We start from the raw sequence: 21,725 nt of genomic DNA, 5'->3' as shown, positions 1-21,725 counted from the left end.
CTAGCTAATGTAATGTCGTTTTTCGACGAAAACAATAAAATCAAGTCATGTCCATTGTCCAATCATATTAAAAGTGAAAAAAATGCACATAATGCAAAGAATTTGGTCTATATTTAGTTTGATTCAATTCAAACCCAAATCTAACCAAAACTAAATATCTCATAGCACCATACAATTATTATTATTAAATTCATTTATGATTCTAAGTACAAATAAAGATTATAAATGAAAGAAATCATGTTACATCATTGATTAAAAAAAGAAATAATAACAATAATAATTCAATTGAAACGTGTTGGTGATACAAAATTTGATTGAGTTCAATAATTAAGAAAAGATTTTACGTCGAGGTTGGGTCATATGAAAGATCTCTTCTAATTAATGTAAAACTAATGAGTAGGCGTATTAACAATCAACAAATTTAATAATTTTGTCACAAGGTAAAAGTCAAAACCAAGCATTAATCAAAATCAAATTTAATCTCCTATTGTATTTATTAATGTTTTCTTCTTCCTAATCATATATAAAATAGGACAGATACGTTTTGGTCGAGAATGCACACCTAAAATGCTGTACTAGGGACTTAACTGGGTCCATGAAGAGAGTTCAAAGTGACTCGATTTGTAAAAGCCCAAGCTCATCCCTTGCAAAAATTGTTCGTTTTGGTCCATTACATATTGTCTTCAGCCTCACAGTTTTAAAATGTGTATACTAGGGAGAGGTTTTCACACTCTTATAAAGAATATTTCGTGCTCTTCTTCAACCAATGTGGAATCTTACAGTCCAATTCTTCGTTTCTCTCTCCAACCGATGTAGAATCATACAATCTACCCGCTTTGAGGCTCAACGTCTGTTTTAGCCCGTTACGTATTGTCATCAGCCTCATAGTTTTAAAATGTGTATATTAGAGAGAGGTTTCCACACACAAGAATGTTTCGTGCCCTTCTCCAACCAATGTGGAATCTTACAATCCATCTACTTGGGGGGCTCAGCGTCTGTTTTAGCCTGTTACGTATGGTCGTCAGCCTCACAATTTTAAAATATTTGACAGACTTGGGATCTCGTGTAATTGTCTTTCCTCTTAAAAATATCAATTAACTCAATTATTTATAAAAAGCAGTATATTATGCATTATTTGTGTAACTTAATTGGATCATGATCTTTAGTCTTAGGGTTGACTAATCTTCTTTGACCAAACAAACGACAAAAATAAAATTGAATCACAACGATAAATACATAAAATAGGGAGAGAAAAAAAAAAAAGAATTAGTTTTAAGCTCTTCAAAATCGCTTTCAAATAAGATATTTTAAGATCTATCCTAACGTTTGGGCTTGGGCAACTTGGGGAGCTGAATTTGGACTTACAATTTTCCAGTTCGGACAAAAACGCCGTCGTTTGGAAATTTTAAGTGAGATTAAAAGGCCTTAAACAAAATTAAGACTTTGATTAATCTAGTTTATAACATTTAATCATTGGTTTTATTGGAAAAAAAAAACATGTTTTTTTTATTTTTAAATAAAAGTAAAACCATGAGAGCTTATACTTAAATGTAAACCATATATTTGACTTTCGTTTGAGACCATGTGAACGAAAAAGCGAAGCCTCACTCTCACCTTATCTTTCTCAAGAATTTCATGAGGTGTTAGGAAGCTCACAAATAGAATCGAACTACAATCTCGCTTTCGCTATTCCCCTTCTCACAGGGAGCTTCCTTTCACATTGACACCACCTAAATTATATCCTTAACTAACTCAGTAAATACCCGTCATGTTTGCAATGCCCCTCGGACCAACAAAATCATCATTCCTATCACATTGTTCATGTGTTTAGGGTTTAGAAATATATATATATATATATATATATATATATATATATATATATATATTTTCTTCTTCTTTAAGGCTTGTTGAGCTTTAATTAAAAAATTGTTATAAAAATAAATCGAAAGTTGGTATTTATTATTTTGGAGTGCGTGAAAGAGGCTTCTTGTCGTTTTGTTGTGGAAAATGTTTATTTTATCATATTCTATATAATCATAAATGAAATAAAGCATCCAAAGAGAAAAGTCAAATTTTAGTTGTCATGCTTATAAGGCAATGTGCATGTGATTCATTCCACGTGTCTATTAAAATTATGGAGATGTATATAATATGCTTTTATTTAATATATCTACAAAATATTTGACAATTGAAACTTAGGTTAATCATCTTATTATTACTTTAGGATTTTTTAATTAGTTTGAATTTTGAGAGTATAAATTTTTATATTTTTAAACCTTTTAATTAAAAATATATATCGTACCAAAAAATATTATTTTAATTTCAATTAAAATTAAATTTACATTCATAATGAATCTGAAATTTCTTGGCATTGATGTATTTTTCTCCCTTCTTATCCACAGCTACGTAATAACATTACTTCAACCTTCTTTTCTTTTCTGAAAGCGACTCATGGCCAAGCTTTTTTTTTTATCCAAACTTGTTGAATTTAATGAAAACCTTATTTTAAAAAAAAAACAATTTAAAATAATTTGGAATGTCTACGTCGGTATAAGCGTGTAGAAACATCTCCTTAACAAATGTATTTTAAAATCGTGAGGCTTGGGCTGTTATTAATAGTATCAGAGCCCGTTACTGAGACAGTATGCTAACGAGAACATTGGGCCTTCGAAGGGGAGTGGATTGTGAGACCCTACTACATTAGTTGGAGAAGGGAATGAAACAACCTTATAAGCATATGCGTTTTAAAACTAATAAGGCTCAAGACGATACGATACGTAACGAGCCAAATGGTGGGTTTGATTTGAGATTTTTTTAAAGATTATTTTTAATATATATCTAGAATATTCTTCATTTTTATTTATTTACATATAAAAGTTAGCCGGGTAAGGATAAGAATGATTAATTAACTTGGGCTTTAGGCCCAACCCAAAACTAGTTTAACCTTTTGTTTAGGGCCCAACCCAATTTAAAATTTTAAAAAAACAAATCTAATAAATTATTCAATATGGGAAAATATCTTAAATACAGAATTATATTAATAAATATAGTATTTCATGTTATAAACTCAAACCATTTTTTATAAATTAAAAAATATTTCATATATGATATTAATTAGTATAATTTTTTTTTTAATTTTTCATTCATTCTAATAATTTTCAATATATTAAAGAATTTGTTCATGCTTTCTTCCGTCGTTACATATCATTCCCAAATCTTTGTCTCAATGTGTATGTTCGATAACAAGACATAGGCACCATGCTCTAGCTAACTAACTTTACCCGACTCTAATTCTTGGTCTAGCAAAAGTTGAATTTGTGTACGCATGTTTGGTTCATAAATTACTCGAGAATTATTATAATATTACTTTATAAATTTAATCTCCACTTCTGCATTATTAAACTTTAATAATAAAAAAAACAAATTTAAGATAAATCCATAATCCTAACGATGAAAGATGTTCATGTCGTTGATGGATTTTGGAATATTCTTTTGATTTTCTTTTTCTCCCACCGCAATCCTTCCGATCAAACCATTAAAAAATCTTATAATATTCTTGTATCCATAGTTGAATTAGGCAATATAATTCGAACTGATAATTTATAAAGAGGAGGAACAGAGCGGCTTAATTCATAGCCTACGAGAGGTAAGAACGATACAACTCAACTAATAGAGAGAGAAACGAAACAACTCGATCGATAGAGACAGAAGCGTAAAATAAAAGGAAGTCGTAGAAAGAAGAAGCAAGATTATACGTTTTGATGATAGTTGGTTTCCACTCGAACAAAAGCAAAAGTGATATGAAAAGTGGTTGGTTTTGCTTTTCTTTTTTTGATGTCAACATAAAGTTAGCCAATATTCCACAATCTTTAGTGATTTCAAAATCAAAGGAAAAAAAAAATGAGTCTCCTTTTCAGTTGTTTAGTGTAAAAAAGTTGGCACAATTTCTAGAGTGTTGTAAAGGTGATTGGTTGTGGTAAAGCCATTCAAACATGGCCCTCGTGTTGTTTGGCTCCATCCATCAAGTTTTTAGATATCATGTAACGCAGTCTATTCTTGGGACAAAGCAAGAGATGGCGTTTGGGCCCATCAACAGTTCATATATCTATTAATGATGTGAGGGACCAAGGCCTCCATTGATGATAAGATATCGTAATCAATCGAGCTATAGTTACAGCTCAACCAAATAAGAGAAAAGACCGTAGTATATAACTAGAGGACCATATTCTGTACGATCAGAAAGGTTTCCACACTGAGAATGCTTCGTTTCCCTTTCCAACCGATGTGTGATCTCACGATCCACTCCCCTTGAAATCCCAACCTCCTCGCTGATACATTGCTGAGTGATTGGCTCTAAAATCGATGTGTGATCTCACGAAAAGCTATAGGTAGGAGTGGAATGGAATGTGCATTAATTTTTGGGAGAAAAATTCAAAACTCTCCCTCTCTCTGTTCTTGTCTCTTTAGCTGTCTGACCGTGAGCAAGCCAAGTCACCAAGCAACTTTTTCCTCCATCTTTGTCGCGAAGTACCAGCGGCACATAGCTTATAATTTGCATGAGCTGATGAGTGCGATCTCTCCCCATCCCTCAAACGTTCAACATTATCATACCAATCCACACACAATCCCTCATTCCAGGCCTCCATTTTCTTCGCTTCTTCAACCAAGAAAGCTAAAAGCTTGGATTTTTTAGCCTCATTTGAGAATCCAAATTGCACCCATTTCCCCAAAATGGATTCTAAAACGACCCATTTCCTACCATTGCCTGAATCTCTCCCCTCTCTATGGATCTCCGATTCTTGCTCTTCCATGGAAGGTGAATTCTCCCAACCACAAGTGAAGGCAGATCGAAACCGAGGCGGCAAGAAACGAAGGCTCACACTGGATCAAGTTCGGATGCTTGAGAGAACTTTTAATGCTGAAAACAAGCTTGAACATGAGAGGAAGGTTCAAATTGCAGAGGAGATTGGTTTACGGCCTCGCCAAGTTGCAGTTTGGTTCCAGAATCGAAGAGCTCGATCCAAGACCAAGAAGATCGAAATTGATTATGAATCATTGAATGCTGAATATGATAAGCTCAAGAATGATTTTGACAGTCTTTTAAAAGTGAATCATGAACTGAAAGCAGAGGTATGGCCTCTGTTTCTGCCATTAAAACCTCCAGTTCTGTAATTGATATTATCCTCATTGTCGTTTAATCACGGTTTTGTACTAGGTTGATCAGCTGAGAGACAAATGGGCTGCTACTGAGAAGATGAAAAATCCTTATGAACCAGTTGGAGATTTTTACAAGGTGGAAATGGGGTCATCCAGACAGGAACAGGGTAGCCGAAGCTCAAGCAAAAGTGATGTCTTTTATGCTGAGAGCCCGACCAGGGAAAACCAGTCACGGTCGGGGAATTTCTTGCGAGATGAAGAAGAAGATGATGAATTAGGGTACTTGGGGATACTAGAAGATGAACTTTCTGCTGATGAGCTCATGGATTCCTTTAATGTTATGAGTAGTGCAGCTGAAGATCAATCTTTCTGTTTCTGGTCTTTTTGAAATGAAGTTTAATTCTCACTAAAATGTTTTGAGTGTATTGAAGCTTAGTAATAAAAGAGTCATTTCGCTATTTTTGTCATCTCAAAACCGGAAACCGAACATGTTAGAGTTATGACTTATGAAGTAACAATTCACAAACCTTAACATCAAGCTCGTCTATCTTTTCTGGATCAACGTGAACATACTCAATGCAGCCAGAATGTCTTTGGTACTCTAAAATGAATCTTTATGGACGTTGTCGGCTCATTCAATATTCTGTTCATCATTTCTCCTAATTCCCTCGACTGTATAAAATGTTTTAAACTCGGACTTGTCGTACTCTTCCCCATCGTCAGACCTCTACAACTCTACAATCATGCCGCCAAGAACCGAATAGTTTAGTTTATTGTCAATACTTGATGTGAAGTCATATGTCAATCAGGTAGCAAACTCTTACAAATTTCAAATGCAATCATACAGCCAAGATCTTAAGAAACATCTCCCTTAATGATTGACATTGTTAGTGCAAATGTCAAAGTGTGCAATCTTTTCAAAGTTTGAAAAAGAAGGAGGGAAAATGGGCTAAATGACTTTTGGCGCATCCCATTGCTTGTTCATGGACACCGACGGCTGGCCACCTTCCATTATTGATATCCATCTCTTTGAGTCTGATATCAACCTTGCACCTTGGTCTCTGAAATGGACTTCCTAAACAGTTCCTTAATCTGATTGAAGCAGCCATCACGCTCCATGAAAGAAAAAGTTAAGAAAAAAAATCATATAATAAAGAAAGAATCTGTTTTTGTGGACAATGGCAGCTCAAACTCTTATGGTTCATATACACTCACGTCCTTCACTTACATAAAATTGTTATAAAAAAAACAGGAACTTCAGCAGAAAGTCTCTGTGTTGGTGGAACTCCATTTTCACGTGAAGGAGAAAGCTTTTGTTTTTACTTTTCTTGGCAGTAAAAGAGATTAATAATTGTGCACGTGGGAATTGGATTTCAAGATCTTTACTATTGGAATGGAGGCTGCTGAATTTGGCACATGGGATTTGACAGTTTTGTCAAGCCTAATCAATTTACAATGATGTTGTCGAACTTTTTATGGCTTTGTTTATTCAATTATCGTCGAGTATTTGGAAACATATGGGGTTTGCGTATCAAACTTAATGTGTCGTTTTGAAAAAGTAACGTTACACGCTTTTTAGAGAAACCAAAAACAAAGTCCGGAAAGCTTTCAAAGTAGAATAGAATCCTTAACTTAGCATGGTATTAGAACTATATCCTTTAACTTAGTCTTGCAATAGAATCTTCGAGCGTCGAATAAAGGGTGTACTTTGTTTGAGGGCTTCATGGAAGGATTCGAGCCTCGATTAAAGGGAGAAAGGAGGGATCGGATGTTCAATAACCTTAAATTAGAGAGGAAAGATGAGTTTTTGACTGTGAAAACAGAGGAGAGAAAGTGAGATGAAAGAAAAGAATATAAAGAGAAGCCATTGAAGAAACAAGAAAATGAGTTTTCTTTGAGATTAATAGAAAAGGGTTTGAAAAGATTCCAAAAAAAACAATAAAATAATGGATCAGAAACTATTTGCTCAACAAAAATTCTGGTTTTTATGTTTTTTATTATGTTTTTTCTTTTTTAATGTTTTTTTCTTGTGAATTTCAAGTATTTGTTGTAGTTGGTGTCTTGTGTAATTGGCAAAGGAAAGGAATTGCTTATGAGAAAGGACTTTAATTCAATACAAAATGCCAAACCTGAAGAACTCACATTGCGGCTCAGAATAATCAACAACCTTATCCTCCTTGGGAGGTTCTTTATAATAATCATCAAACATATTCAAATGCTCGCAATCCAAAGCCATAGCCAACATAATTAATGGATTCTGGTAGCATTTTTCTTCTTCTTGGTGTCCTTTCCTCCTTCTCTGGCGCATACGGCTGCGTATTCACCATCACAAACAATTGCCCGCATCCCATATGGCCAGGCACGCTCTCTGGCGCTGGCACACCGCCGCTTCCCACGACAGGATTTCTTTTGAACTCGGGTCAAAGTGTTAGAATCCCATCGACTCCGGGATGGTCGGGACGAATATGGGGAAGGACCGGATGCAACTTCGATGCATCCGGGATTGGGAAGTGTCAAACAGGAGATTGTGGGGGGAGGCTAGAATGTGATGGCAATGGTGCCACTCCACCCGCTTCGCTCTTTGAGATCACTGTTGGCACTGGCGATGACAAGGACTTCTACGATGTCAGCATTGTCGATGGCTATAACTTGCCGCTCGTCGTCGTGCCACGCGGTGTCTTTGGACCCTGTAATGCCACAGGCTGTGCTTCCGATCTCAATTTAGGTAAGTTGTATTGAGAGCATATCATTATCGAGAGTCGTGATAGCTTAAAATTATGGTTGGTGTATACAGGTTGCCCAAAAGAGCTGCAAGTAGTGGGGGGAGATGGGGGACAAGCAGGGGGAGTGGTGGCATGCAAAAGCGCATGCGAGGCATTTGGGCTTGACCAATACTGTTGCAGTGGACAATTTGCAAACCCCACGACATGCCACCCTTCCATTTACTCCTCAATTTTCAAGCATGCATGTCCAAAGGCATACAGTTATGCCTATGACGATGGGACTAGCACTTTTACCTGCAAAGCTTACGACTATACGATTGTGTTCTGCCCCGACGCCGATGGGTATGCCCTTAGACCGACTTAATTCATCCGGGTTTATAAACGTTTCAAAAATTGTCATTAAAAATCGACGTTTTTGTCTAAAAGTTTTAAAAGAATCGGAGTAAATTATGTTTTATGCTAACCAGTGATGCATTGGGATGCAGAACAAAGAAAGCATCAAATGAAACAACCAGCAATCCAGGCATTGAAGAGCCAAGCAATGGAGAGTTCATACATTTGGTTTCTTCATCCAACATTCGCCTACCCTTTCCATTAGCAGTTGTGTTGCTCATCGTCATCAACATACTCTTCTAATTTGCATATGTCTAATCCCTCCAAGCAAAGCCCTCTGGAATCATGATATTTCAGACAGCCCACCTCGGCTCAAAACATGGTGAAATCAATGGGTGGAGACTTTGAGAGAAATTGGAGAACAAATTTTAGTGTAAAAGATTGAGCTTGGTACGACGTCTCACGGTCATGCTTGTCCAAGACGTGGTGTCTATAACTGCATACCCATTTCATGTCAAACCCTTGTGTTGTATCATTTTACTGCTTTCCTTTATCGATTTCATGATGTATGGTTTCTTTTTGTATTTACCAAGTGTATGATGTTTCGGTATAATCATGTATATGTCCGGTATACCTAAAACGACTCAAAATCTACTATAGGTGGATGCGACTATTTGTCAATTCTTCGTAGTCGAAGTTATATGTTATTTAAGTCATTGTGTTGTCTTTCTCACTTAAAGTATATAACATTGTTTCAATCTTACTTTCAAACTCTGTTCGTTTTTATTTTCTAAAAACCTTCTTAACGGGCTAGAGGATGAGTGTCACACAATCTCTTTGTCCATGTTTTCGAGTGGGCTGACTCACTCGGTACTAAGAATAAGTGTCACATAATCGCTATAAATGTTTGTCGCTAAAGTGGAGGGACTTTAGTTATTTATTTATTTTCAATATTCAATGTCGTCCATTTATATTAAGAAACTCTTTATGGAAAGTCAAATATATGATAGATTTTGGAAGAACAATGGGGCTATTAAAATAAAAATAAAATTTAAGGATATTTTTTATAATTTAGAGAGAGTACAACGATAAAAAAAAAATGTTTTTTTTATTAGGTTAATAAAAATATATATATGTTTTTTTTTTTTTTTTCAAGATGTAAAGATATATATATATATATATATATATATATATATATATATATATAAAATTTAAGGATATTATTAAAAAATTTAAGAGTTTACGAGTATTTTGTTAATTTATTGTTTTTTCATGTAATATGTGAAAAATTTGCTAACACTTTGTTGGAATGTAGGGCTAAATTTGAAAAGTGGAATTGGGGCTAAGGCCCAGTTTCCTGACATCAACCATTCTGCCGCCGCTCCCCGAGAAGAGATGGGTCGAAAGAGAGATAAACCTTACCCTTCCCCCCACCACTCTACGTCCTTCGCTAAGAGGCGGCGCCATCAGCCGCCGGCATCGTTGCCTGCGGAGGACGATGATGTGGACAAGCCCTTGCCGAAGCCTGCGCCGCCGCTTGCCCTAGTCGTCGTTGACCTTCCGTCACACTGCTCGGTGCTTGACTTGAAGTCCCGATTTGAGATCTACGGATCCATCTCCCGCATCCGCATCGATCGTGATTGTGTTGGCTACATCATGTATCGTACCAAAGACTCCGCTGATGCTGCCATGGCCGCTGCCCTCGATCCCTCATTCGGCTTCACCATTGATTCCAAAAAGGTACCCTTTTATTTTTCTGCCCTTCTGAAGTAGAAAAGGCTCTCGGCGAAAATATAGAGTAAATTGGAAGCTCTCTTCTGATCATTCTTGTTGGGTGGAGATTTATGTACCAGATTTTGTTTATCTTTTACTGTTTGCTGCATTTCTCGCATTCCTATATTGAAATTTTGAACTATTCCTTCATCTACTTTCGCAAATTTCTCAACGTCCATCTGAATTTAGGTCTTGATTTTGCGTGCAAAACTCTAAACTGGCTAGGGCTTGAGACTCAATTGGATTTGCTGCTCTACTAGTTTTCATTGTGAATGGTGAAATTGAGGACATTTCCACAGGTTCAGGTATTATGGGCGAATGATCCTCAAGTGCAATGGCGGCAAGGGATTAACGTTGGTGTTAACAAGAACAAGGAAATGTCATCGAAGCTCTTGCGGGCAGAAGTGCCACTGAGTAGACATGGAAGAGGCAATAAGCTTGCTTCAACCGTTGTCAACCCCAGAAAAAGCAACAGCTCATCAAGGTCCGATGAGCCTTTCAGGGGCAGGGAAGTTGTTGCTTACGATGATATTCTCTAAGGTTATAGATCACTTCATTATTTGATAGTTTGTCTGTTTGTTTGCTCTTTTTTGGGTATATTATGGTGTAGTATAGATTGAGTGTTCGAGTGCATAACTGTTTATGCTAGATTTCTCCCAATTCCCCCTTAATTCTTACTAGTTCAAGCTTATTTATGGTCCTAAATTCATGTGTGTTAAATGTAAATCTTCCATTAATACAAAGAAACTCGAGCTTCTCAACAAAGCTTTGTTGCATAATCAGTGCGTTCTTTTTTTCCAACTGTTCTGAGTTCATCGAGATGCTGGGTGCTTGCTTTTAATTATGCTTCGGCTTTCCTTACTATATGAGCTTCTGCAAGAGCACAGAACCTCCTCTAAGAAGAATGCATCTTCTAACGGATTGGAAGATGTTTGTGGTTGAGCAGAACTTTTATGGAGTATTCAAATGTATGATTATTATATTTACCGTATAATTTATGGTTAAATTCTGTTCTTGAACGTCCATGGGCTCAGCAGGAACTGTTTTTGGCTTCTTCTTGAGGGTTTTGTAATAACTTTTTCTTGGGTTTTTGTGAGCTCTCTTGGCTGTTCTTGTTCTTGCTCCATGTTTTGATGAGTTCTATTTCAAAAGACAAAATTTGTGAAATAGAATTACTCCTTTGATACATAACATATGAAAAAAAACAAGAGACCGTGACAAGAATCGTGAAAAATGAGTCTTCAATGATTCTTATTGAGCTGATTGAGTCTCCGGAAATAATTGTTATGTTTATCTATATTTTTACATCAGCGAGAAATGTGAACTTGGAGAAGGAGGAAGCCTAGACTAGAAGTTAAGACAAATGCATGTATAATTCGTACTAATATGTGCTACAAAAGGGGAATGTTATGGCACCCGACTCTACGGGCAAGCCTGGTGTAAACTGCTATGTGATAATCAGTAGATTATTCTCGTATCCACTGCTAATAACAATTGGGCGTAAAGGGTCGATCTTCCATTGGCCATCAACAATGAATTTAATCTGCATATCAAGAAAAACGGTAGGATGTTTTTTTCAAAACCATAAACTATGAGAACAGGAATTCCAAGGAATAACCAACCTCGTATTTTCCAGGATACAGCTTTAGGAACAATGAGAAAACGCCCACACTTGACCTTTCCATCTTCCTCTGCAGAATGAGAACAAGCGAGTAAGACTATATGAGATGAATTAATAAAACTGCACAAAACTGTGCAGTTGTGCTTCAGTTTATGAGATTTGCAAATAGGCATCCGTAACAACACGTCCACTATAGGAACCGAGCATTCAGCGTAGTTATGTAAAGATCAACCACTAGAAACCTACATGATCATGTAATTCACACCTCAAAACATCATCAGCCTGAGCAACAGTTATCTGACAAACAAACTGTCAACTGTGACCCAAGGTCATATAATGTAAATCCATTGCAAGCAAGACATTCACTAACCATAAGAGTTCAAGCCCACCGTTAGTAGATATTGTCCGTTTTTGCCCATTACGTATCGCAGTCAACCTCACGGTTTTAAAACACGTCTAATAGGGAGAGGCTTCCACACCCTTATAAGAAATGCTTCGTTCTCGTTAGCGGGATCTCATACCAACAAAGCAAAGCCAAAGTAGTGGAAGTTATCAAAATAGAAAGTCCTGGTCATTTGTAAGGGAAAAAATGGATGTTCTTGTCGAGAAGCCTTAACTTCTGAACTACCACGAAGGGCCAATCACATTTCAATCAATAGGCAAGCAGTACATTCTAGAGGCATAACAGAGGAAATAATCCCTAGTAGATTTCAAATTTAGTTTTAATGCCCTCCCTCCCTAGGTTATTATTTCAACCGTCAAAATCAAGCAAATTAATCAAATAGGAATGATTTTTTACCTGGTTTGACCAACCATCAAATGATCCTACTAAGAGAACCTCTGATGCAGAATTAGGCCAGACCACACAAGCAGTGCGGAGCATTTGCAAAGCTCTGCGGGCACACTTGATATTCTTTTGTTTCTCCTCTATCACTTTTTGTGCATCACTGAAAACACTTGAAAGTTATTGATACTTCCATGGTTAAAACAAATCAATGTGCAAACCACAAGTTTTCCATACATAATTGTCAGTGCCATCTTTCCTTCTACCACGGCCAACTTTGCTCGTATAGACCGTAGCTCGTCCTTGGCATTTAGGATCCTATTTTCTTGAAACTCAAAAGCATCCGAAAGCTCTAGCAAATCATCAGAACATTTACTTTGGCCCTAATGATCGTGAAAGAAATAATCATCAGAACATTCATCCTTTTTATCAATACGATTAGAATAGTTAGCTCTTATACTTTATTCAGATCTCTCTCTAGTTCCAAAATAGGAAATGAAAGCATGTAGATTGTAGAATGAACCTTCTCAGACGCAAATGCATTAGATCTCACTGAGCCAAGTACGTTGGAGAGCTCCAACTCCATGTTCTGAAGGTGAAGTCGCATTTGATTGTGATTCATTTCTTTCTTGCCAGAGTTTGAATTGGTCGAATCCTGTCTATATCCTGGTGTTTCATATCTCAAAACATCCAGTACTTTCCCACTCCTTCCTCCCCTCAAAGCAATTTCAGAAGCTGTACATACAAAAGAAAAGTGAGTCGATGTGTACACTTATATCACAAAGCAACCTATGAATAAATGAAAAACCTTCGAAACCTCCATCTTGAAGATCTGTCTTCAGTGTGTTCCAAGTTATCGGCACCTCGGGACTGACCGAGCCTCCAAGACCGTTAACTTGTACAGGAGAAGAACTCCGACAAAGATAACCCTCCAAATCACTCCAACGTTTGGCACTAAGTGGAGTGCTGGTAGTGCTTCCTTGTAGGTCAGCAACTGTCTTCTACCATGGAAGAAGCATCACAAGTTAAGTTTCAGGGTCTTCCAATTCTTACGAGAGAATTATGCATATATACTATTTCAAAGTTCAATGAAAAAGAAATCATAGCACAATAGCCAATTATGACAAGCCAGTGAGGAAGATATCCTGCACCAAATTCTAATTATGGACAACAATCTTACCCAGATTGGGAAAATAAATCATTGAATCACTGTAGCAACATTACCTCGTTTCCTGTTGTTTCAGGATGCAAATCATTTTTACGAGCCCCGAAGGTCACACTTCTTTCTTTTTCCAATCGACTCAGCATACCCTCAATCCCAGACTCATGCTTAACAACAGTTTCTCTGTGAAAATGAAGCCATGTAGATTCATCACCCTTACAAATATTGTTGATAGTAGACAAACTAGAAACAACAAGGAAAACTCGATTAATACTAAGATGTGATAATGGAATCCTCACAGTGATCTACCGGTGAATGAAGATGATGTAGATGCAGAAGCAATGCGAGAAACAGCCGTCGCAAATCTTTGTCTATCATCCCACTTTGAACAGTTGGATTCACCAAAACTATCCCAATCAGTGGCCAACGCAAATTCCCGATCGTCCAAATCCCATCCAAGACAAAGCCAACCACCTTTCTTGACAATCGCATCCACTAAATCCTCCCTCCCAGCCTCAATCAGGTCTTTCTTGCTCGGAAACGCATCTGGATTTCTTGAACTTTCCATAAACTCCAATATCTCCGCCTCCAATTCGAAATCCCCTTCTCTATCCAAATCTTTACACCTCCTCACAAACCCTGAACAACCGTTAATCATACCCTTCGAAGACAAAAACGCGCACCGTGTTTCGGTCGCAGCCATATGAAGCGGATTCCCGCCGCATCTCGAGTTACGAACCAAAACAACGGAGGGAAATACGCATGGGCTCAAACATCCAAACTCGTTGGGGAACAAACAAGAAGCGGGTAATGCGCTGGTGAAAAGTCCGAAGTAGAGCATGGTTCAGGCATTTCGTCAAAGCAAGACGCATTAACTATGTGCAGCAATGAGCTAACCTGGCGTTGAACGGACAATCTCCGGCAGGTGAGCTAATTAGCAGCTCCATTTCTTTCTAAATCGGCAAGAACCGGAGAAGAATCAAGAACCTTGGTGACTGAATGCAAAATTGTTGGATATTTAAATCAAGATTTCTAATTATCAAATCATTATTAGAATTCTTTTCTCTTTGTTTTTGTTTTTTTCTTAAATAAAGTAATTTCCAATATTTTATAGTTTTGATTTTATTTTCGTTATTATTCTGTCTTTTGTCGGAGGGGTTCATTTGAAAGTGAAAGAAAGCAAGTGGACTGGGCCCAATCCAAAAGTTGACTTGTAACTTTCGGGCTTCTAAGGGTAAGTGGGCCGGGCCCACATAAACAAGAGTATATTAATGGGCTTAGAGTAAGAGAAAGTCCAGTACATTTCAGACTAACAAATCTGGGCCCTATTACTCGTTGTTGTACACAGAAGTCAACCGTGGAACAAAGTCCACTTGCCAGTAAGCATCCAGTCAGCAGTTTTCAACGCTTTTAAGTCAAAATTAGCCAACTGGCATTTCCACGCCCCCTTTTTTGGGGTCTTATTCTTTCCAGCTTTTACTCAATTATTGTTTTTATATATTTATAATATATATATAATATTAATTTAATACACGAAACATATTAATCGTATTATTTAACAATTAAATGGCGTAGTAGTTAAAAAAAGTTTAGAAATTTAGTAGGATAAAGATTAAAATAATGAAATTAATAAGAGACTCGTTATATAAAAAATTAAAATATTACAAATTTAGACAAATAAATTATTATATGTATTTTTATTAACTTTATTTTATACCTAACAATATTACACGTGGCCTACTGATTTGTCACATTCATTTATATAAAGTTGATCTCAAATATTGATGAAATAGGCTTCTATGCAAAGTCCACACCTAAAAACAATAAAAATATAATAATTTATTTATTTTAAAATATTATAAATCTAATCGCTCTAGGCAGATGGTGAAATATACGTAAATCCATTAAAAATATATATAAATATTTAATTCTTGATTTCCTTTTTAAAAAGTTTTAATATATATATATAATTGCTCTACTTTTGGAAGTGCTCTACCTTTTTCTTCCTTTGCTTATTTATTTATAATGAAATGGACAAAACGGACAAAACCAAATCCACAATTTATAAAATATATACAAAAATTTAAATAAAATTACCTTTAATCCAATTGGTTGATACTCATATACCAATTTTATTATAATAATTAAGATAATAATAATGGAATTAAAACAAAATTATTGTTATTATTATTATATATGGTAGCATAATGCCCAAATGCCCAAATGAAAGTAACGTACACGACTCTTTTCACATGTGAAAACCCAACAAGACTTTTTAGCTTCAAGACAACAACACTTTTGCTTTCACATTTCACTCCCAATCATTTACACGACCAAATTTATCATTATATTATTAATAAATTTAACCATTTAAATAATAAATGAATGATCATAGGTTTATAATTAAATATTATTAATATCGTGTAATGTTCTAATGCCATAATTTGTATGATGTTTTGTTCGAGACTCAAATTAAAGTTAATGTTTAAAATAGGTAAGAAAAAAATGAGAAGAAAATATAGGTTTGGATATTTATAACTTATGAAGCCAAACAAATTGAAATGGAATTAAAAAAAACGACAAGGAATTGAATTTATGGTTGAAATTTATGGAATAAAATCTCTGACACGTAGGATTTGGAAAGTTTTGTGAATAGTGGGGCGGTGGAATGGGCGAACCTATGTATGGAAGACACGTGGAATGTTGTCATACTGGTAACAGCTGACACCTCCACTGCCACTGCTCGCATCACCTTTTCTCGTAGGTTCCTATTTGTTCATTTTGAAAAACCCAAATTTCCGCTCTTCAATTATTTTTTTATTTTTTATTTTTACAAATTAAATTTATACATTTATTTATTTATTTATTTGGAATCATCCCACCACGTGAATAACTTAATGCAGTCACATCCACATCTTTTTTACTTTTGCACAACTTTAAAAAAAAATAATAATAACATTATTAGCTTAAATTTCTCTTTTTCTCCAAATTTTACTTTAAAAAATTAAGTTCCAATCTTTAAAAATTTTAATATTATTTTCTATAATATTGATACGACACGTTAAGAGTTAGATTTGATAGTTTGATGTGCACATAAAAATTATTATTTTTTGAATTAAATCAGCAAACGAAGAGTCTATATTGACGGTTATCCTAATTAAATTTTTTATCTAATTTTATCATAATATACTAGGCTGCTAGTGCGACAATTTTTTTTTTTAGTTTTGTTGTTCACGTATGTTAATTAATTGGAAATGAGATGCGAGGGAAGCTAAAGAATGGTTGTCTTCAAGCTAAATTTGTGTAATGTTGACAGTCGTTTGATTGAAATCATGACGCTGATTGTAGACTATAGTCTAGAGCAATTAGGTTCTAAATAAATTATTCTATAGTTTGACCTCGATTTAAAATTTAAACGGTTTATAATACGAGTTTATATATGTAGAATATATGCGTGTTTATAGATAACTCCCATTTTTTTTTAATAATTATGGATTATATGTTTGTTAATTTATGAGTGGCATGGGCTCATGTAGCATTAGGATTATGGAAAATTTGGGATCCATGATCTAGAAAATTTCTTGAATTAGGTAGACACACCCAATTGATGTCGGTGTGATGTTTGGTTGATTAAAAAAATATTAATGGAGATCCTTTTTAATGATTTTTCTTTTATTATTTAATAAAAATTGGAGGATTTGTTAATTATTTGTTAAATTAATTAATCTACCTTCTACCCTTAATCGTCGATTAAAAATTTGAATCTTATATTTTATACGTTGAAATAATACATTAAAATATTTATTGAATATTTTATATATGTATTAATAGTTATGGAAATATACGTAAATTACAAATTTTAATTCTCAATTAATTTTATTAATTTATTTCAAAAGTAAAGAAAAAAGAGTTAAATAATAAAGAAATAACGAAGGGTGAATCAGCGTTAATAACTTTTGGTAAATTTTAGATATTTTTATTTTAGGATGTTAATTGATAATTTATCCCATAAACTAAACTTAGCACTATATATATATATATATTTATTTATTGTTAGGTTCAAATTTGATTAATTTAAAATTTACTTATTTAATTTCATAAATATTAAAGAGTATACATCGGGTTGAAAAGTATTTTTTTGACCGACCTGAAATTTTAGATTGAGTTAGGTTAGTAATTCGAGTAACACGGATAAGTTCACAACTCAACCAACCTAACCCTCTATTTTCGAGTTGGGTTAGATGATAAGGTTGTTTTTTTTTTTTTTTTTTGAATTATTTAAAAAATCATACTTATCTATAATTCATGTTACATTAAAAACTTAAATATAAATATTCACAAATCACAAAAGTCAAATATTATTAATGTCAGTAATAATCTAATAATCTAAAAAGTATGTAGTCTTGTAACCATATTTTTTTGACTTGTTGAGTTGACTTAAAAAAAATGTCAACTCACGTACCTAACACAATTTTTTATTCATGATTTGGATAAATAATTTTATTTGGTAGAATTCTCAAATTATATGGACATTTTTATTAAACATTTTTCGAAATTTTTATAACATTCATGAATTTTGAGGATAATCCTATGGAACGATATATATATATTTTTGATAGATGGTTCATGTGATATGGCAAGGTGGCTTGTTCTTGTTGCATACGCGGTTGGCTTCTCCTAGCTTCAAACCTACGCCACATTTTTTTTCTATCATTACCCATTTTATTTTCCCTAGACATATTAAAACTTTATTTCTCATACATTTCACTTTCATAATTCTAATAATTTACTTTTATAGCATTTGTTCATATGTTGATTTAAAACGTATGTACTATACTGCCGACTGCAGCGCCATCATTATATTCCTCTATAAATTTAGCCACACCCCATTATTAAAAACAGCCCAAACCAGAGCGACACAATGGACGCTCACCACCAAATCAAAGCTAATCCCAAGCTTCGTAAATCTAAAAGAGAGCCCGGAGGATGGAAGAGCATGCCCTACATCCTCGGTCGGAGTCTCTGTCTTTCTTTTACTCAAATGGGTTTTGTTTTGTTGGGCTAATTGTCTGATATTTTGGTGTACTTGCAGGCAATGAAACCTTTGAAAGGCTGGCTTCCATGGGGCTTCTGGCTAACTTTATGGTGTATCTCAGAAAAGTGTATCACATGGATCAGGTCTCTGCCACCAGCTTAATGGGTCTATGGACCGGCGTCACCAATTTCCTGCCCCTTCTCGGCGCCTTTCTCTCCGACGCTTATGCCGGCCGCTACTGGACTATCGCCGTCGCTTCCTTCTTTTCTTTCCTCGTAATCCTTCTCAATTTTTCGTAATAATAAATTTTGGAGTTTATCTTTTTGAAGATTCGGTTGGGAATATTTTATTATTTCTTTCATCTATCAATTCGTAATCATTGAGCAGGGGATGACTTCCATGACTTTGACGGCGTGGCTGCCGCAGCTACATCCGCCGACGTGCAGCGGAGCCAATTGTGAAGGGCCGACGGCGTCCCAATTGGGATTCTTAGTGATGAGTCTATGTTTGGTGTCAATTGGTAGCGCTGGGATCAGGCCGTGTAGTATTCCGTTCGGGGTGGACCAATTTGACCCCACCACCGATAAAGGAAGGAAGGGAATAGCTAGTTTTTATAATTGGTACTATGCCACTTTCTCGGTGGTTTTGGTGTTTACTTTGACCATCGTTGTGTATATTCAAGACTCTGTTAGCTGGGTTTTGGGGTATGGCATACCCACAGTGCTTATGTTTTGTTCCATCGTTCTGTTCTTCATGGGGACTCATGTTTATGTGTTCATTAAGCCTGAAGGTAGCATCTTTACTGGGTTAGCTCAAGTCGCTGTTGCTGCCTACAAGAAGCGTCACCTTGAGCTTCCTTCTTTAGATGACCGGACGGCTTTCTATGACCCTCCTTTGGAACCTGGCTCTGGCTCTGTTGTCCTCTCCAAGCTGCCTCTCACCAACCAGTTCAGGTCTCTTCCCTGTAAATGAAAGACTTTCATAGCTCTCGTCACTTTGTTTTGAATTTTATTAAAAGGGTTCGTACCAATAAAGATATATTCTCTCCCAATAATCCTACCCTCGAACAAACTATACTATAAAGCCTCCCTTGAGACCTATGGAACCCTCTCTCCCCTTAATTGAAGCCCAACTCGTTTCACGGTAGTCCTCGAACAAAGTACACTCTTTGTTAGATATTTGAGTCACTTTTGACTACACCTTTAATGGTCAGTACACCATTTGTTCGATATTTGAGTCGCTTTTGACTACACATTCGAGGGTCGTACACCTTTTATTCGACATTTGAGTCACTTTTGACTACACCTTCGAGGGTCGTACACCATTTGTTCGATATTTGAGTCACTTTTGACTACACCTTCGAGGGTCGTACACCCTTTATTTGACATTTGAGTCATTTTTTACTACACTTTTGAGGGTCCCAACTGACTACACTGAGGGTCCCAACTTCTTTGTTCAACATTTGTATAATATTGTCGAGTTTGACTATAATCTCTAGAGGTTTTGTTATGGAATTTGCAAAAAGCCTCAAAAGATGTATTCCTTAATGAACCTTCCTTAAATGAGTAACCTAGAACTCCCTCCCAACCATCCTAAAATTTGTTAATGAAGTCTTGTGGGTTTGAAAATTTTGCAGTTTTCTGAACAAGGCAGCCATAGTTGTGGAGAAGGAGCTAAACCCAGATGGAACAAGGATAAACAAGTGGAATCTAAGCAGCATACAGCAAGTGGAAGAATTGAAATGCTTGGTGAGAGTAGGACCCATCTGGGTCACCGGAATCCTGAGCCTAACTCCAATTATTCAGCAAGCCACTTTCTCAATCTCCCAGGCTCTGCAAATGGACCGTCACATGGGACCCAACTTCCAAATGCCACCCGCTTCAATCATCGTCATATCCTTCCTCACAATCACGTTTTTCATTCCCCTCTACGACCAATTCCTCGTCCCCGCCTTCAGAAAATTCACCCACCACCCAAACGGCATAACAGAGCTCCAACGAATGGCCGTCGGGATAATCTTCGCCGTTCTGTCCATGATCGTCGCCGGAATAGTGGAGAATGAGAGAAGAAACCGGGCGAATGGACCCAACGGCGGTTCAATAATGTCGGTGTTTTGGCTGACCCCGCAATTCTTCTTGATGGGGCTTTGTGAGGCGTTCAATATAATTGGGCAGATCGAGTTTTTCAATAAGGAATTTCCAGAGCATATGAGGACTATGGGTAACGCTTTCTCCTCCTGCTCCATTGCCTTGTCGAGCTATGTCAACACTGCCATGGTCCTGATTGTGCATCGAACCACCGGCAGCGGCGGCGCTCATGGGAAACCCGATTGGTTGGCCAATGACCTGAACAAAGGCAGGCTGGATTACTTTTACTACGTTGTTGCAGCAACCGCCTTTTTTAACTTTTTCTTTTTTATTTACTGCGCCAAGAATTACCATTACAAGGGTAAAGTATCCGACTCTCAACAGGATTTGGAACTTGTAATAGCCTCCGACAAAAAGCTGGATGTCTGAATTTCGTACTTAATAATTAATTCGTTACCCCACTTATTATTATACAAAATTATTATTGGATGATTTAAAATATTTTAAAAAATTAAAAATAAAGTCATTAAAGTTTATCCTCAAATTCCATAATATTATACAAATATAATGTAGTTGATAAGGAATCACGGTAACGGAAGTAAGATTCAGAATATATTATTGATATCTCAAGTAAGAGCACTTCGGATTCAAGAAAAATTGATCGTGTCAAATTTAAATGATTCTAAACATGTAGCCTAAACTATTTAAAATTGCAAAGAAACGTTTGTTTTTTTTACTACATTTCCAAGTCATGGCTTTCTTAGTGATTCAAAGATCGATCATGACTTTATACAAAGACTTATAATCAATTTAAGTAAATAAATAAAATACTATAATTCTAAATTATCATCCACTAAATGAAGATGAATTATTTTTAATGCGTCCTGTCTAAGAATTTGAATAATATTTTCTTTCACGGACCACGCATCTTAAATTGCTAATGAGGATAACAATTGGCGAACGCCTTCCTCTCGATCTCCTTCGCGATTGCTACCTATGCGAAAACATTGGTGGCCATAATTGTACACAGTATCAACTGTCCGCCTTGGA

The 21,725-nt window shown here is 35.9% G+C and overlaps 5 protein-coding genes across 7 annotated transcripts; 4 read left to right on the top strand and 1 right to left on the bottom strand.

The window, feature by feature from the left end:
• The first annotated feature begins 4,454 nt into the window (after window positions 1-4,454).
• Window positions 4,455-5,613, top strand: LOC111798841 (homeobox-leucine zipper protein HOX20-like). Its single transcript, XM_023682190.1, has 2 exons — window positions 4,455-5,130; window positions 5,216-5,613. The coding sequence occupies exons 1-2, from the start codon at window positions 4,732-4,734 to the stop codon at window positions 5,543-5,545; spliced, it is 729 nt and encodes a 242-aa protein (XP_023537958.1). The 5' UTR covers window positions 4,455-4,731; the 3' UTR covers window positions 5,546-5,613.
• Window positions 5,614-7,365: 1,752 nt separating this feature from the next.
• Window positions 7,366-8,826, top strand: LOC111798829 (thaumatin-like protein 1). Its single transcript, XM_023682171.1, has 3 exons — window positions 7,366-7,882; window positions 7,952-8,222; window positions 8,366-8,826. The coding sequence occupies exons 1-3, from the start codon at window positions 7,408-7,410 to the stop codon at window positions 8,514-8,516; spliced, it is 897 nt and encodes a 298-aa protein (XP_023537939.1). The 5' UTR covers window positions 7,366-7,407; the 3' UTR covers window positions 8,517-8,826.
• A 692-nt stretch (window positions 8,827-9,518) lies between these two features.
• On the top strand, window positions 9,519-10,765 carry LOC111798848 (uncharacterized protein At1g27050). The gene is made up of 2 exons (XM_023682199.1): window positions 9,519-9,953; window positions 10,286-10,765. The coding sequence occupies exons 1-2, from the start codon at window positions 9,609-9,611 to the stop codon at window positions 10,523-10,525; spliced, it is 585 nt and encodes a 194-aa protein (XP_023537967.1). The 5' UTR covers window positions 9,519-9,608; the 3' UTR covers window positions 10,526-10,765.
• Window positions 10,766-11,210: 445 nt separating this feature from the next.
• LOC111798706 (protein PTST homolog 2, chloroplastic-like) lies at window positions 11,211-14,553 on the bottom strand. Of its 3 annotated transcripts, none has more exons than XM_023682014.1 (8): window positions 13,853-14,553; window positions 13,616-13,736; window positions 13,200-13,392; window positions 12,915-13,126; window positions 12,629-12,774; window positions 12,407-12,554; window positions 11,609-11,677; window positions 11,211-11,529 (listed from the first exon to the last, which is right to left on the bottom strand). In XM_023682014.1, exons 1-8 carry the CDS (start codon window positions 14,392-14,394, stop codon window positions 11,434-11,436), a joined length of 1,527 nt encoding a protein of 508 aa, XP_023537782.1. In that variant the 5' UTR covers window positions 14,395-14,553; the 3' UTR covers window positions 11,211-11,433. The 3 variants fall into 3 exon arrangements, with proteins under 3 accessions (XP_023537782.1, XP_023537800.1, XP_023537791.1); XM_023682032.1 differs by having other exon boundaries at window positions 13,209-13,392; XM_023682023.1 differs by having other exon boundaries at window positions 13,200-13,389.
• Window positions 14,554-18,398: 3,845 nt separating this feature from the next.
• On the top strand, window positions 18,399-21,140 carry LOC111798686 (protein NRT1/ PTR FAMILY 2.13-like). The gene is made up of 4 exons (XM_023681992.1): window positions 18,399-18,565; window positions 18,646-18,863; window positions 18,976-19,541; window positions 20,225-21,140. Exons 1-4 carry the CDS (start codon window positions 18,475-18,477, stop codon window positions 21,102-21,104), a joined length of 1,755 nt encoding a protein of 584 aa, XP_023537760.1. The 5' UTR covers window positions 18,399-18,474; the 3' UTR covers window positions 21,105-21,140.
• The last annotated feature ends 585 nt before the right edge of the window (window positions 21,141-21,725 follow it).

The sequence above is a fragment of the Cucurbita pepo genome, chromosome LG01, assembly GCF_002806865.2.
Source record: "Cucurbita pepo subsp. pepo cultivar mu-cu-16 chromosome LG01, ASM280686v2, whole genome shotgun sequence".
NCBI classification, from domain to species: Eukaryota; Viridiplantae; Streptophyta; class Magnoliopsida; order Cucurbitales; family Cucurbitaceae; genus Cucurbita; species Cucurbita pepo.
Note: the sequence above shows the minus strand (reverse complement) of the source record. Positions and strands in the feature narration are given on the sequence as shown.

Excerpts from the sequence above, each read along its gene's own strand:
- LOC111798841 (XM_023682190.1), top strand. The coding sequence starts at position 4,732 with ATGGATTCTAAAACGACCCATTTCCTACCATTGCCTGAATCTCTCCCC. Across the intron at positions 5,131-5,215 it reads ATCATGAACTGAAAGCAGAG|GTTGATCAGCTGAGAGACAA; the intron begins GTATGGCCTCTG and ends GTTTTGTACTAG.
- LOC111798829 (XM_023682171.1), top strand. The coding sequence starts at position 7,408 with ATGGATTCTGGTAGCATTTTTCTTCTTCTTGGTGTCCTTTCCTCCTTC. Across the intron at positions 7,883-7,951 it reads TGCTTCCGATCTCAATTTAG|GTTGCCCAAAAGAGCTGCAA; the intron begins GTAAGTTGTATT and ends TGGTGTATACAG. Across the intron at positions 8,223-8,365 it reads TTCTGCCCCGACGCCGATGG|AACAAAGAAAGCATCAAATG; the intron begins GTATGCCCTTAG and ends ATTGGGATGCAG.
- LOC111798848 (XM_023682199.1), top strand. The coding sequence starts at position 9,609 with ATGGGTCGAAAGAGAGATAAACCTTACCCTTCCCCCCACCACTCTACG. Across the intron at positions 9,954-10,285 it reads TCACCATTGATTCCAAAAAG|GTTCAGGTATTATGGGCGAA; the intron begins GTACCCTTTTAT and ends ACATTTCCACAG.
- LOC111798706 (XM_023682014.1), bottom strand. The coding sequence starts at position 14,394 with ATGCTCTACTTCGGACTTTTCACCAGCGCATTACCCGCTTCTTGTTTG. Across the intron at positions 13,737-13,852 it reads TCATTCACCGGTAGATCACT|AGAAACTGTTGTTAAGCATG; the intron begins GTGAGGATTCCA and ends TCATTTTCACAG. Across the intron at positions 12,775-12,914 it reads ATGCATTTGCGTCTGAGAAG|GGCCAAAGTAAATGTTCTGA; the intron begins GTTCATTCTACA and ends CACGATCATTAG.
- LOC111798686 (XM_023681992.1), top strand. The coding sequence starts at position 18,475 with ATGGACGCTCACCACCAAATCAAAGCTAATCCCAAGCTTCGTAAATCT. Across the intron at positions 18,566-18,645 it reads GAGCATGCCCTACATCCTCG|GCAATGAAACCTTTGAAAGG; the intron begins GTCGGAGTCTCT and ends GTGTACTTGCAG. Across the intron at positions 18,864-18,975 it reads CTTCCTTCTTTTCTTTCCTC|GGGATGACTTCCATGACTTT; the intron begins GTAATCCTTCTC and ends ATCATTGAGCAG.